Raw genomic sequence first — 13097 nt, forward strand, 5'->3', positions numbered from 1 at the left:
CATTAAATATATTACGGGAAATGATAATATCAGCAGCGCTTTCCTTCTGCTTGGTGTAGCAGTGCCAGCGATTACTAAGAGTTTCTGAAAGTATTTAAAAAGAGAAAGATTAGGAAAAGTGACTGTTGGTCCTCTAGAGATTGAGTCTGGGGAATTAATGATGAAAAAATAAGGAAATGCCGATTAATAGATTTGGTCTTTTGCATCTGTTTTCGCTGTAGAAGATACATATAACATCCCAGAAATAATTCCGAATCAGTAGGTGGAAAGGAACTTAATTACATTAATCAGGGAAAGGGTGTTGAGAAAATTATTTGAACTAAAAGCAGTGGAAGTCCCCAGGTCCTAATGGACATCTTTGTAGGATTTTTAAAAGCAGTGTTTGCTGAAATAATAGATACATTGGTTCTAATTTTCCAAAATTCTCTAGCTTCTCACCTACACCTTCTAATGTGGAAGTTTGTACAAATGTTTTCATTTTGCACGTTCTTTTCTCCAAAAGCCAAATCCCTGTGTGTCAATATATGTAGTTACTAGCAATATTCAGATTCTGTACTGCCAAGTAACTATTTATATTGACTATCATTTGTCTTGGAATGCCTCTCAAGCCAGTTGGATAACATTGCTCGTTTTCCCAAAATTGGTAGAAAAGTTATGTATGTTATTTCTGTGGATTTTCAGAACCTATTAGCTAATGTTCCACACATTTCAATGCAACCTTTTCACACCGGTAAGAAATTGGTTAGTAGGTAGGAAATGGAGCACAGTGATAATAGGAATGTATGTTCTTTATTTGGCAGTATATGTCTCACGGAGACCTAGGTCCTAGTGTGTCAACTTCTTAATTGAAGGAATAGAGAGTGATCTGACAACACCAGATTCTATGGGATAATAAGTAATGTAAAGCAGACATTTCCAATAGCACACTGTTTCCACCTGTGCTACTCTCCAGACTAGCTAACTTGATAGCAAGCAGAATGGTGGTAGGTGGAGTTCAGTGCAGAGAAGTGCAAGCTCATCCACTTTAAACCTTCCTATTCATTTACCCACCCAGATACCTTTTAATTGTTGTAATTGTACCAGCATCCACCACTTCTGGCAGCTCATTCCATACGCGCACCACCCTCTGCATGAAAAAAGTTGTCCTTTAGATCTCTTTTATATCTTTCCACTCTCACCTTAAACTTATGTCCTTTAGTTTTTTACTCCCTTGCCTTGGGAAAAAGACCTTGGTCATTCTCCTCATGATATTATAAACCTCTGTATGGTCACCCCTCAACCTCTGACATTACAGGGAAAATAGCCCCAGACTATTCAGCCTGTCCCTATAGCTCAAATCCTCCAATTCCATCAACATCCTTATAAATCTTTTCTGCACCTTTTCAAGTTTGGCACTCAAATTTATAATAATTTTATATTTCCAAATCTGATATTTTTAAAAATGTTTGGACATCATTAATGTTTTTGGTTGTCAGGTAGGTCTTGCACCTCGAGCATCAGACCTGCCTATACCCTCTGGACTTAGATGAGTATGTTTCAGTATTTTCTGTTCTGCTGATAGTGTTCAATATCAAGGTTTCTGTGACAGCTGAGCTCGCATCCACATTGAACAAGTTGCTATCTCCTTTTCAGCTATGGCTACTTCAGATCAATATCACGATTCTCAGGATGTTTGACATTGCCGTTCTCCAACTCCTGCAATCACCTGTGAGATATGCTTCATAGTTGACAGGATTATGTAATGTTATTTGCTTTCATATCTATTCCTGTCTATTCTGAGTTGCTTTCCATTCCAGTTTGCTGCATAAAATGCTGTTTAGTGACCTTAAATAATCTGTGTAAATGTCAGAGCCTGACCAGCATCACTGATTCTGTTGATTACTGCAGAATTTGTAGTTTTGTTGCATTTAAGAATATCTCAGTTGCTAATTTGTCCTGCTATTAAGTACACAAAGTAAAGCCAGAAGGCAGAGTGGTAGTGTCCCTACTGCCTCTGGGCCAGAATGTCCCAGTACACATCCCATCTGCCACATGTAAGTGTGTGTCATAACATGTCCTAACATGTTGATTTAAAAATTATTTCAAAAAGTTGCAAGTTTTGCATTGACATGAATTCTCTATGGCAATGCCTCGACCAATAAAATTCCACTTGGCAACAATCAGTACTCTCCTCTCATGAAGTATAGATGTTGGTTTTCCCCTTGCATTGACATTCCTGTGAATTGTCATAATGAGTGCAAGGCAAAAAGCTTTTACAACTGTGTCCATTTTCAGCAATACTCAACCTTTTTGTCTTTTTTCCTTTTGTTGATGTTCTCTGTCTACCCAGCTATTGAAAAGTTTAAATAACACAGCATTTTGTGAGCAGTGCTTGTTGGTAATTTTATACTCCTATTCTGTAATTACAATTTTTAGGCACTCTAATTTCAACATTATTGATGCCTTTTCAACTATTTAAAAGACCTAAACCCTGTCATCTCAATTTTTCTGCAATAGTAAAGAAATTTCATTTTAATTATATCAAAATATATTATTGGTTGCAATTCAGAACTAATAAAGATGAAGCAGAAAACCTGTATATTTCTGATCAGCACATTTTTGACATAGTTGCAAGTTGTTCTCGAGTGATATAATGCATTTGAGTTGTTCCCTTTATACCTGGAATTTATAAAAATTGCTAAATTTAGTTTGAGCAATGTTTACACTACTTCAACTTATTCATCAATTTTTTAGTGTTTTCAAACTTAGGTTCTGTTGTTAGTATGGACTTTACCCTGTACTGCATACACTGATTACATTGAATGCTTAAATTCTGAGGTAACTTTGCTGATTTTGTGCAAATACTTTGATCCACAATCGTGGCAGTAAAAGAAGGTAAAGAAAGGGAAAACTAATGGATGAGTCTTAGGGGCACTGTATTTGCCCTCTCCACATCACCCCAATTTAAAACGTCAGTTGTGAGTCCACCCACCAAAAAGCTCACTGTCCCCACCGCTGTTTTATTTCAAAGCAGCTGTAGTTGTCTAAGGCTGAGAATTCTGCTCCCATATGGGGAGGAAGCCCCACCTTAGAGACTACCAGTCAATCTGTTTAGCCAGCAGCACCAGGGTTCAGGCAGTGGGCTTGGGGGTGGTGGTGGTTAATGATAAAGTATCACCTTGGAATTGGGGTTGTTTCTAATAGACAGAGGGGACTCCCAAAGGAGGTCCAATTCCTTTCCCTTGCCTGGTATCAGCTTGAGTAAAAGCTGCCAGGCTACACACTCAGTGTGGGCCATGAAATGTTGTGGGTAGATTGGGCTAAAGGAGTATCTAAGCGCTTGAACCATTCATTTATCATTTAAGGCTTCAATAGGCATGAGGGTGGGCAGGCTGCCTGAAACAGTGCATTTTATACAAGGTATGCAGAATCAAGTCATGTAGGTAGATCAGAGACAAAAATAGAAGTTGCTGCAAAAGCTCAGCAGGTCTGGCAGCATCTGTGAGGAGAAATCAGAGTTAACATTTCGGGTCCAGTGACCCTTCCTCAGAACTGAGCCTTTCCAGCAACTTCTGTATTTGTTTCTGATTTACAGAATCCGCAGTTGTTTTCATTTTTTTAGAGATACAGATCATTCATTATTTAATGAGTGACAGAACAGACTGAAGGGACTGAATGGCTCACTTTTCTTATACAGAGGAAAGTATCGGCACTGGGTCCTGAGATATGGGGTTATCTGATAGTTTTCACATAATACAATTTTTCAAATGACATGATCAGGAATTTTAGTTAAGATTGATAAACTGTATTTGAACTTTCAATTATTTGATGCCATAAGATGGTTAAACTGATATTAATTTTATGTTTCATTTCCCTCTACGTATGCCAACATTTTCTGCCTCTCCACTCATGGAGTGGGTTTCTTGTTGTATGATTCCATCTGCCTCAGCAAAGAGCCATTATTCATTTGTGACTTTTCACAGTGACTCCAATATGCAGTAGTACATCATTATATATTTGTCTGCCATTCGAACACACCATTGCCCTGGTTACCCTTGCTGTGGCATCTTTAATTAGAAATCCTTCCTTTAGCAGAATGGACACTGACTCCACTACCTTCTGTGATTTGTATGGGAACCCCGTGACAGGATGTTGTTGCTAGGTTCTAAGAAAGAACTTCAGCAAAGCCCATTCCTTCACTGGTTTCTGTCTCAAATGGTTCCACCATTCTGGTAATGATTAGACTCAAACTGCTGCTGTTTTACGTAGTTTATACCATTGGATTAGTTACCTACAAAATAAGCTATCATTGCTGATATTTACTCCAGAATCTGTGCTACATATTAATGTACTAGTTCATGTGCTCTGAATGCAGCAAAAGTTATTTATTGGGTCCTGACAATGTTTTGGCTGTAGTAATGAAAACATGCTCGCTGATCCTCTAGCAAATCTGTTTGTACAGCTACAATAATGACAAATTGGTACATTGCTTAATTGTGCTGTATCCACAAGAAACAGGACATGTTCCATCTATCTAATTACAACCCTGCAGTCTACTATTATTCATCAGTATTGTGATGGAAGTTGCCATTAACAAGTAAATGCTGCACAGTAGCATTTTTACTTATTCATGGGACATGGGCACTGCTGGCAAGGCCCGTATTTATTGCCATCCCCGACTGACCTTGAGAAGATGATGATGAACAGCCTTCTTCTTTGGAGTGGTACAGGGCAGTCTTGGAAAATGCTGGTTCAAGGGCAACTTGGGATGGATAATAAATGCTAAATTAAAATATGCATTTAACAGCCACATCATGTGAATGAATAATTTTTTAAAAATGTAATATTTTTCCATTTCGGACATGCCAAGTTTGTATCAAGGCCACCCTCTTAATTTTACCCACAAAATGCCTTTCTTCAAACTCAATTATCTCTTAATTTCCTACCTTGCCTTCTGTGTTCAATTGCTCCCAAACTTGGGAAAATAAAATCTTAAAGATTTCTACTCCTGATTGTTATCTGATGGCTCTTTCTGGCAAATGTAGATATGTGGATGTTGGGTGGAAACAGTATGGGCTCTCCAGTTTAGTAGCTTGAAAAGTCTTAATATTTGTGCAAGATAAAACATTTTAAAGAATACTTATCTTCACTTAATTAATGCTCCAAGTTTCAGGAACATGATAATGAAACAATTAACTGTAATTCTGAACAGTTTGCAGATTATTCCTGTTTCAATTTGAGTCTGCATTTATTGTGGATCAGTTGGTATGATCTTCATTTTGATACAAAAATTTGATACTGGAGTTACTGTTTTGGCCCAAAATACTGACAGCAACAAATATTGTTTGTTCTCGGAGTTCATTCACACGCATTCTGGAAGTAGCACCTTGTTCTGGCACATTCTTTGTTGTTATGCCAACATCAATATTTAAGATTGTACATTTTTCTTTTGTTTGTTTTTTATAATGTTTCAACATAAGATTCATGCTGACTTAATGGGATAACAAAAATTCGAAACTGTCCTTAATAACTGCTGTTATCTTGTGGTCACTTTGCTTTCTGCATTGCCCTCTCCACCTGTCAGGAATGTTCATTTGAAAAAGTGTGCTAATGTTGCTAAACTTAGTTTGGCCATCCAATTGTCCTGTGAAAAAGTTGGAAAGTACTTCAACACAGATATTCAAAGTCATATTTTTAATGTTATAAGGTAGACCAATTAGTTTTGTAATAGAATGTGGTAAAATCCATTAAAAAAAAGACTTTGCAAAATATAAGTTGAATTATCTTGTGCATATTTGGCTTTGGCAGATAAGGTCCATCCCCAACACACAGTTGTTCTTGTTTTTCCTTGCCCAATCCAGTGACTACTTGAATCACTTCTTTTTAAACCGAAGTCAAAGCAAAGGAAAAATATTATTCGTTTTGGTTGGTCACACTTTGAGAAATAAGCTCTGCAAAGACCGGAGCCATAAATGAGCAATTAACTGATTAAAACAGCGTATACTAAGTTTGACAGATCAGAAGAGATCTAGATCTAATTCTTGAGCTACACTGATTTTATTTTTTATCTCTGCCCCAGTCGGGACACTACATTTGAATTTTGCACACCTGGGTTATGGGTGTGAAATTCTGTCAGGATCTCCTGCTCCTGATTTGTCATTCTAATGACCCCAGCTAGAAAGTAGCTGGATTGTGGATGTTAACTGAAGACAGAATGAGCTTAGTTATGATGCCCCTATGTTGAATAACCTGCAAACTCACTTCCTCAGTTTGCACCTAAAGAATGGATACTCTGCCAGGAATCTCTGGAATGAAGAAAAAATGTAGGGCACGTAAAATGTAATCCCCATTGAATAATGTACAAAATTGGACTGTAGAATTTTCTGGCGTATATAAAATTTCCAAAAATGCAATCGTTAATTGCTTTATTTTTTTCAAAAGTGTTTGTTCCAAAGAGTTACTGGCAAAGATGCAACATTGCTGCCTCAAAAAGGCAACTGTCAAACACCAATTACTTAAATGTTAAAATAATTGTTATTGTTTTCTGTAGCTGCCGCTGGTAATTACCAAACAGTTCATTGTGATCCCCAAGGGATCAGTACAATGGCCATTGAGTTTCTTGTATATAAATTACATGCACATGAGTATAGGGAGCGTAGAGTCAAAGTTTGCATATTATATGAAACTTCACAACATATAAATAGTGAGGAGTGTAATAGCAGGCTTCAGGAGGATCAAGGCTAACCTGTGAAATGGCAAACATCTGACAGGTTCAATTGAATGCAGTTAATTGTGAAGTGATGTACTTGGGAGGCACAACATGGAAAGACTAGACAGGATAAATGCAGGAAGGATATTCCTGATGAACGGGCAGCCTAGAACTAGGGGTCACAGTTTAAGGATACAGGCTAGGCCATTTAGGACTGAGATGAGGAGTGGTGAGCCTGTGAAATCCTCTGCCACAGAAAGCAGTTGAGGCCAAAACATTGAATGTTTTCAAGAAGGAGTTAGATATAGTTCTTAAGGTTAAAGGGATCAAAGTGTTTGTCTTGCACTCATCAAGTTAGGTGCAAGAATGTCAAATATCAAAGGAAGCAACTGTTTACATTGTATGAGAAAAGCTTGCTGATTCATTGGCAAGTCTGTTCTGATTCAGTATTATCAAATTGGTTTTTCTCTGGAGTAAGGAAGGGAGGACTTTTTACATACTGGAATTCATTTGTGAAGTGCATTGGATGGAACTTGTTATATTTGCTGTAAAATATTAATTGGAAAAATCAATTAATTTGTAATTAAAATTTCTCCTTGGCACAAAGCAGTACAGTTTTTTTTGATTCACTAAGTAATTCAGGAAACTAGTCATTTAGGAGTAAAACATATCACTTGTTTTAGATTTTAAACCCACTGGTTGCATTACAGCCTTTTATGCCCTTTTTTGCTTTCTGAATGCTAGCTCAGACTGTTTTTCTTTACGTTGTTTTGTTTTTGTTTGATTCTAGAAATGGATTTTGTATGACTAGCTAAATATTTGTATACCTTGAAGTCAGCAAGTGTAAAATTTACTGATTTGTTACATGTTTAGTCACAAATATTTAACAAGCTGCTTCTTCTTGTAGATGCCATTAGAGAGGTGAGGAAATACTCAATGAGCCAAGTGATTGGAAAGAATGAAAAGATGCTTCCAAATATGTATGATCATCTCAACATGAAGCTTTTTAGGGCACAAAGGAATCTTTACATATCTGGATTTTCACTGTTTCTTTGGCTGTAAGTATCAATGATGAAGAAAATTTTGTATTTTTTGATGTCCACAAAAAGGTAACAACCATTATCAAACATTTAGGGGAAGGTGAAGAATATAGGAATATCATACTCAAAATTTGTGGCTCTAGGTTCTGTCTGGACATTTGTGATTTTAGTTGGTGTCCAGTGTCTTGCAAGCATTTTTTTTAAGTTTAGATATCAAAAATTATTTTTAGTTTAGTTAACATTACGAAAGCTATAACATCTTGCTTTTCTTCCCAGAAGAGTTTAATTTAGATAACACAGATTATTTATCTTCAGACCGTTTGATTGCTTCTTGTTTTAAAGTTTCTCACCTTCACGCAAAGTGATAAAATTGTGGAATTTACTGCCATGTGGAATGGCCATCTGGAAGTTGACAGCTTCACATAAATTTGATTGACAAAAAACAACAACCTGTCCATTAATGCTGAAATCAGCACCAGGATTGCCAAAGCTGCATCTCAAATTTGAGAAGTCAAGTGTGGACCTGTCGCAAGCTAACTGAAAATATAAAGCTCCTGCATACCAGGCTTGTGTAACCTCCCTTGCACTAGGGAGTAAAGACAATTAATGCCAGCAAAGAAACAAAATTGAACAACTTCCACCTCCAATCATTCAGACATTTTGCATTTCCTGGCAAAGCATATTGCTGAATATGGGAGTACACTGTGCAGGAATCTCCAGGATGCTTACCCTTTGTAGTCAGTAATGATTGCCTTGGCTGAGTCATGTGAACCATTGGAGAATGGCCTTATTCACAAAGTCATGCTGTATGGTGAGCTTACCATGTCACTCCTGGTGTAGGAAGTACCGCATTAACAAAGGTTCACGCTAGGCCCTCTGCTTTATTCAATTTATATCAATGACTTGGTTGAGAGAAGCAAAGGCATGGTAGCTAAATTTGCAAGTGACACAAAGATTGGTAGGAAAGTATGTTGTGAAGAGGGCACGAGGTTGTAGACAGATAGCTTGAATAAGTAGGCAAAAATCTGACAGATGAGTATTCTGTCAAAAAATATAAAATTCTTCATTTTCACAGGAAGAATAGAAAGCAGAATATTAAATGGTGAACAAATGCAGGATTCGAAGGTGCAAGAGATTTGGGTGTTCTGTTGTGTAAATCTTTGAAAGTGTAGTAAGAAGATAAAACAAGTCATTAAGAAGAGTAACAAGGCTATCCTTTATTACAAAAAGAGTTGAACATAAAAGTAAGGATGATGTGATTCAATTATAGACCACATCCTGAATACTGTGTACAATTCTGGTTTCTTTATTTAACGGACAATGCAAGTGCATTGGGGGTGGTTCAGAGCAGGCATACCTAATTGATACCTGGAATGAGTGGGATGCCTTATGAAGAAAGGTTGGACAGACGGGTCTTGTTCCACTGGAATTTAGAAGACTGAGGGGTAATTTGATTAAAGTATATATGATCCTGAACTGTCTTCACTCTTATGGGTGAGTCTAGAATTAGAGCACACTGTTTAAAAATTAGGGCTTGCTCTTTTAAGACAGAGATGAGAATTTTTTCTGAGTGTTGTGAGACTTTGGAACTCTCCACATCAGAAGGTGGTCAAAGTGGTATCATTGAATTTTTTAAGATGGAAGTAAATAAATTCCTTGTTCAGTAAGGAAATCAAAGATTATCCAGAGTAGGTAGGAACATGGAATGCAAAACACAAACGGATCAGGCATGAATGGCAGAGCAGGTTTAGGGGGCCACATTAAGACTTAAGACTTCCGTTCCTATTTTTTATGTTTATATGAGACTTCAGATTAACTGGGATCAGAGTCAGTAAATGAGAAGTCCTCACCACTGACTGAAGTGCCAGCCAGCAAGCATTCAGGAAAGGCATGGGAAAAAGCAAAGGATTAAAGAAAATGACAAGAAAAAAACAACCCAACATGAAGAAGAAAGATCAGTCAACTTCAGGTCAAGTAACTCATCTGTGCCAGTTGCTGAAGGGACAGCCAATCTCAAATTGACCTTTACAGACTCACCAATCTTCAATCAGAAGTGACATATCAACATCAACAATCACCAATGTACAATCCATAGTTTCCTGAGGCTCAAATGGCTGGTGTCATAAAATGTGTTGGGGGAAAAGCTTGAATGAAGCATAAACAAAGGCATAGAATTGCCTGTTTCTGATATGTAAATTCTATTGTCTCTGTTATAAATCTTACCCAGTGACTGTAATATCATAAAGTGCTTCTGTTGTCTGAAAGCACAAAATTTCCAAAACTGCACCAAGATCAGCAATGAGCCTCTCCAAAGTGTTGAATATGTCAGAAATACCTTCTCCAAATTGCTGCTTAGTATAAACTTATTTTGATTTCCAGTTCTATAATTAATGCAACGACAGAGTTGAGTAAAACCTGTAAAGGATTTATCAAATTGACTGCATCAGTTAGTTGAGTTTTACACCAGCTTAGTTGTCCAGGGCTTTGGCATCTGTCTCAGTTACTTACATCATTAAACTTTGACCTGAAATTGGTCATGTGCTAACTCATGACAGAGTAAAAGGTGTCAAATCATCAACATTAATTAGTATTCTGTCACTGCATCTTAGTCCAATTTAGACTAGGTTTAAAGCCTGTCACAGCACAAACAATAAATATAGCATTTGGCCCTGAGTTTAATATAAGAATGAACTACATCAAGATTGGACATTTTACTTATTTCATAAGGAACTGGTTCATCTAATTTTCCACTATTTTTTCCTCTCACTGCATTCATAGTTAATCGTTCAGGGCATATGAAAGTTTTAATCAGTTCAAACACATTTGCCAGTTGTAGAATGTTGCAAAAACTAAAGGGAGGTCCTTTATTCTACTTAGCCACAGGTTCCACGCAAAGACTAAATATAGGAAATTCAGTACAAGCAGAAGGGAGAATATTTAAGTGGTACTTCTGTAGTATGCCAAAATGAGATGTCTGTTTTACTTTCCCAACAATGAAGGTGACGTTTTTATTGCTTGTACACACTGCAGAAGTTAAACAGAAGTTTATAAATGTTGATGTGAATTCTAAGTTTGAAGTGAGAGGATGCAATAGCATTCATTTTTACAGTTGATGGAAACCTATGAAGTCTGCAGCATTTTGCAAAATATTTTTAACATTCAGCTGTTAATTAATGGGCATGTCTATTAATAACTGTCTACTTACTAGCATGTTTTATTTTAGTATATTATGCTAAAAGAACTGCATCTTTTTTTGCGGGAGGCTTTGAAAGGTGGATGACAGAGGTGTTTGGTGTATTCCATGCAATCAAATAATCATTCTTATTTTTTATTGTAGACTATTTCTGATTAATCTTATCGCAGTTTGAGAGATTTTAATGCCATTTTCTGTTTAGGTTTCTCTCCAAAAATCAACAAATGAAGAACAGCTATTAAAAGTTACTTGTAGAAACAGCAACAGCCTATCAGAATGTTTAAACCAACATTAATGAATATTCTCAAGCAAAATGGAAAAACCTCAACTAATAAATCAAGTTTAATTTCAATCAACATTGTGCTTCCAAACTTCTTTTTAGATTTTTAATACATTTCAGCTTGCTCACGTGGTAGCTATTATTCTAGCAGACTCATTTTTTGTGCATGACAACCATACAATTATACTCGAATTTCAAGTTTATAATTTTAAATTTATCTTTCTTAGGAGTTTAGGTGCAGCAATTTTACATACATCTATCTCAAATGCAGGGTCTACTGTGACAGTTTTGACTTTGCTTGTAGGAATTTCAGTAAATTCTAATGCCTGTGTGTGGCTAAATGAACTGCATAATCCATTTTATTGTTATTCCTTTGCTGTTTGGAAGAATCTGGGTAAGTTGAACTTGTGCTGCATCCAAATTTTGCACCAGCATGCAACCACCTTTCTGTAAGCAGCAATGTGAAATAGTTTATGCAGTCTTTTTAGAGCATTGTTGTCTTAGTCTGATAACTCTTAATTGCAGCGCTTGAATGATTCCTTGTTTTGGGTGAACAAAGGTCTGCCCCAGCTCACCCTTTTGCAATTATTGACATGTCTCATAAAATGCTATCCTAATTTGTTAGAAACCTGATTAGTTGCCGTAAGGAAAAGACTGGTACCCATTGAAGTAACATTTTTTTCTGCATGTGGATCTTCTAGTTAAAAACATATAAAAGAAAAGGGGAAAAAAAGCAAAATATAAAATGACTTGTGATATGTGGTTAAAAAAAATGGCATGCTCTGCCCCATTAAGAACAAATCTGATAACTTGCTGATCCATTGGGCTCCACGGAACCTAGTTTGAAAAAACCTGTGATGCAAGTAATGATATCTTCCTATTGTTGTCATAATTGACAAACTGTGGAGGTTAAAATAATGAGAAAGAATGTCTGTCATCTGTGGTATTCTTCAATAGATCAACTGTTGAATTCTCTTCTCTCCCCACCCCAGTTACTTAGCATTCAGTACAAACATGGAAGTTCCTTTGAGTGTTTTTATCAGACTTGTGCCAACTCGATTGCTGCCTTTAGAAAAGGACGTATTATTTCAGAATAAGGTTAATGAGGTTGCTGGGACTTGTATAACTCAACAGGAATTTAATGAACTTCTAACAACTCTCACAATCTTTTAATTGTGTTACCATTGGGAGATAGTGTTGATGAAATCTGGATTGCCTCCCATGATGTATACGTAGCACTAAATACATAAGGAATTAAGCCTAATTCTTTTGAACTATTTTCCAGTAACAGTTGTAGACCATTAACAAAATAGCATACTAGACCTGGAGTACATTTGTTCCTTTCATGTTGGACCTCAATTTTTGGGCAAGTATAAAGATTTTGGATTCAATACCAATATATATTTGTTTATGGGAAACTTGGGAATTGCACATATTTAAGTTAGTTTCTTGTATGAGTTAATATCTGCTGTAAGAAGGCTGATATTTAGTTTTGAATCAGAGATAGTAGGAACTGCAGATGCTGGAGAATCCGAGACAACAAGGTGCAGGGCTGGATGAACACAGCAGGCCAAGCAGCATCATAGGAGCAGAGAGGCTGACGTTTCGGGCCTAGACCCTTCATCAGAAAAGGGGGAGGGGAAGGGGGTTTTGAAATAAATAGGGAGAGAGTGGGAGGCGGATAGAAGAGGGATAGAGGAGAGGATAGGTGGAGAGGAAACAAACAGGTCGAAGAGGCGGGGATGGGGCCAGGAAAGGTGAGTGTAGGTAGGGAGTTAGGAAGGGGATAGGTCAGTCCAGGGAGGACGGACAGGTCAAGGGGGCGGGATGAGGTTGGTCGGTAGGAGATGGAGGTGCGGCTTGAGGTGGGAGGAGGGGATAGGTGGGAGGAAGAAC

At 37.2% G+C, this 13097-nt stretch overlaps 1 protein-coding gene across 2 annotated transcripts in view; it reads left to right on the plus strand.

Moving 5' to 3' along the window:
* Nucleotides 1-11276, plus strand: part of LOC109932617 (B cell receptor associated protein 29) — a 25501-nt gene extending 14225 nt beyond the window's left edge. The window contains exons 4-5 of one of the 2 annotated variants that reach the window (XM_048610311.1): nt 7596-7746; nt 11124-11276. In XM_048610311.1, the coding sequence (XP_048466268.1) occupies nt 7596-7746; nt 11124-11163 (191 nt within the window). In that variant the 3' untranslated portion in view covers nt 11164-11276. The remainder of the gene's footprint in view (nt 1-7595; nt 7747-11123) is intronic. The other variant, XM_048610312.1, reaches the window with a different exon arrangement.
* Nucleotides 11277-13097: the final 1821 nt, after the last annotated feature.

This window comes from Rhincodon typus, chromosome 22 (assembly GCF_021869965.1).
Source record: "Rhincodon typus isolate 14 chromosome 22, sRhiTyp1.1, whole genome shotgun sequence".
Classification (NCBI taxonomy): Eukaryota; Metazoa; Chordata; class Chondrichthyes; order Orectolobiformes; family Rhincodontidae; genus Rhincodon; species Rhincodon typus.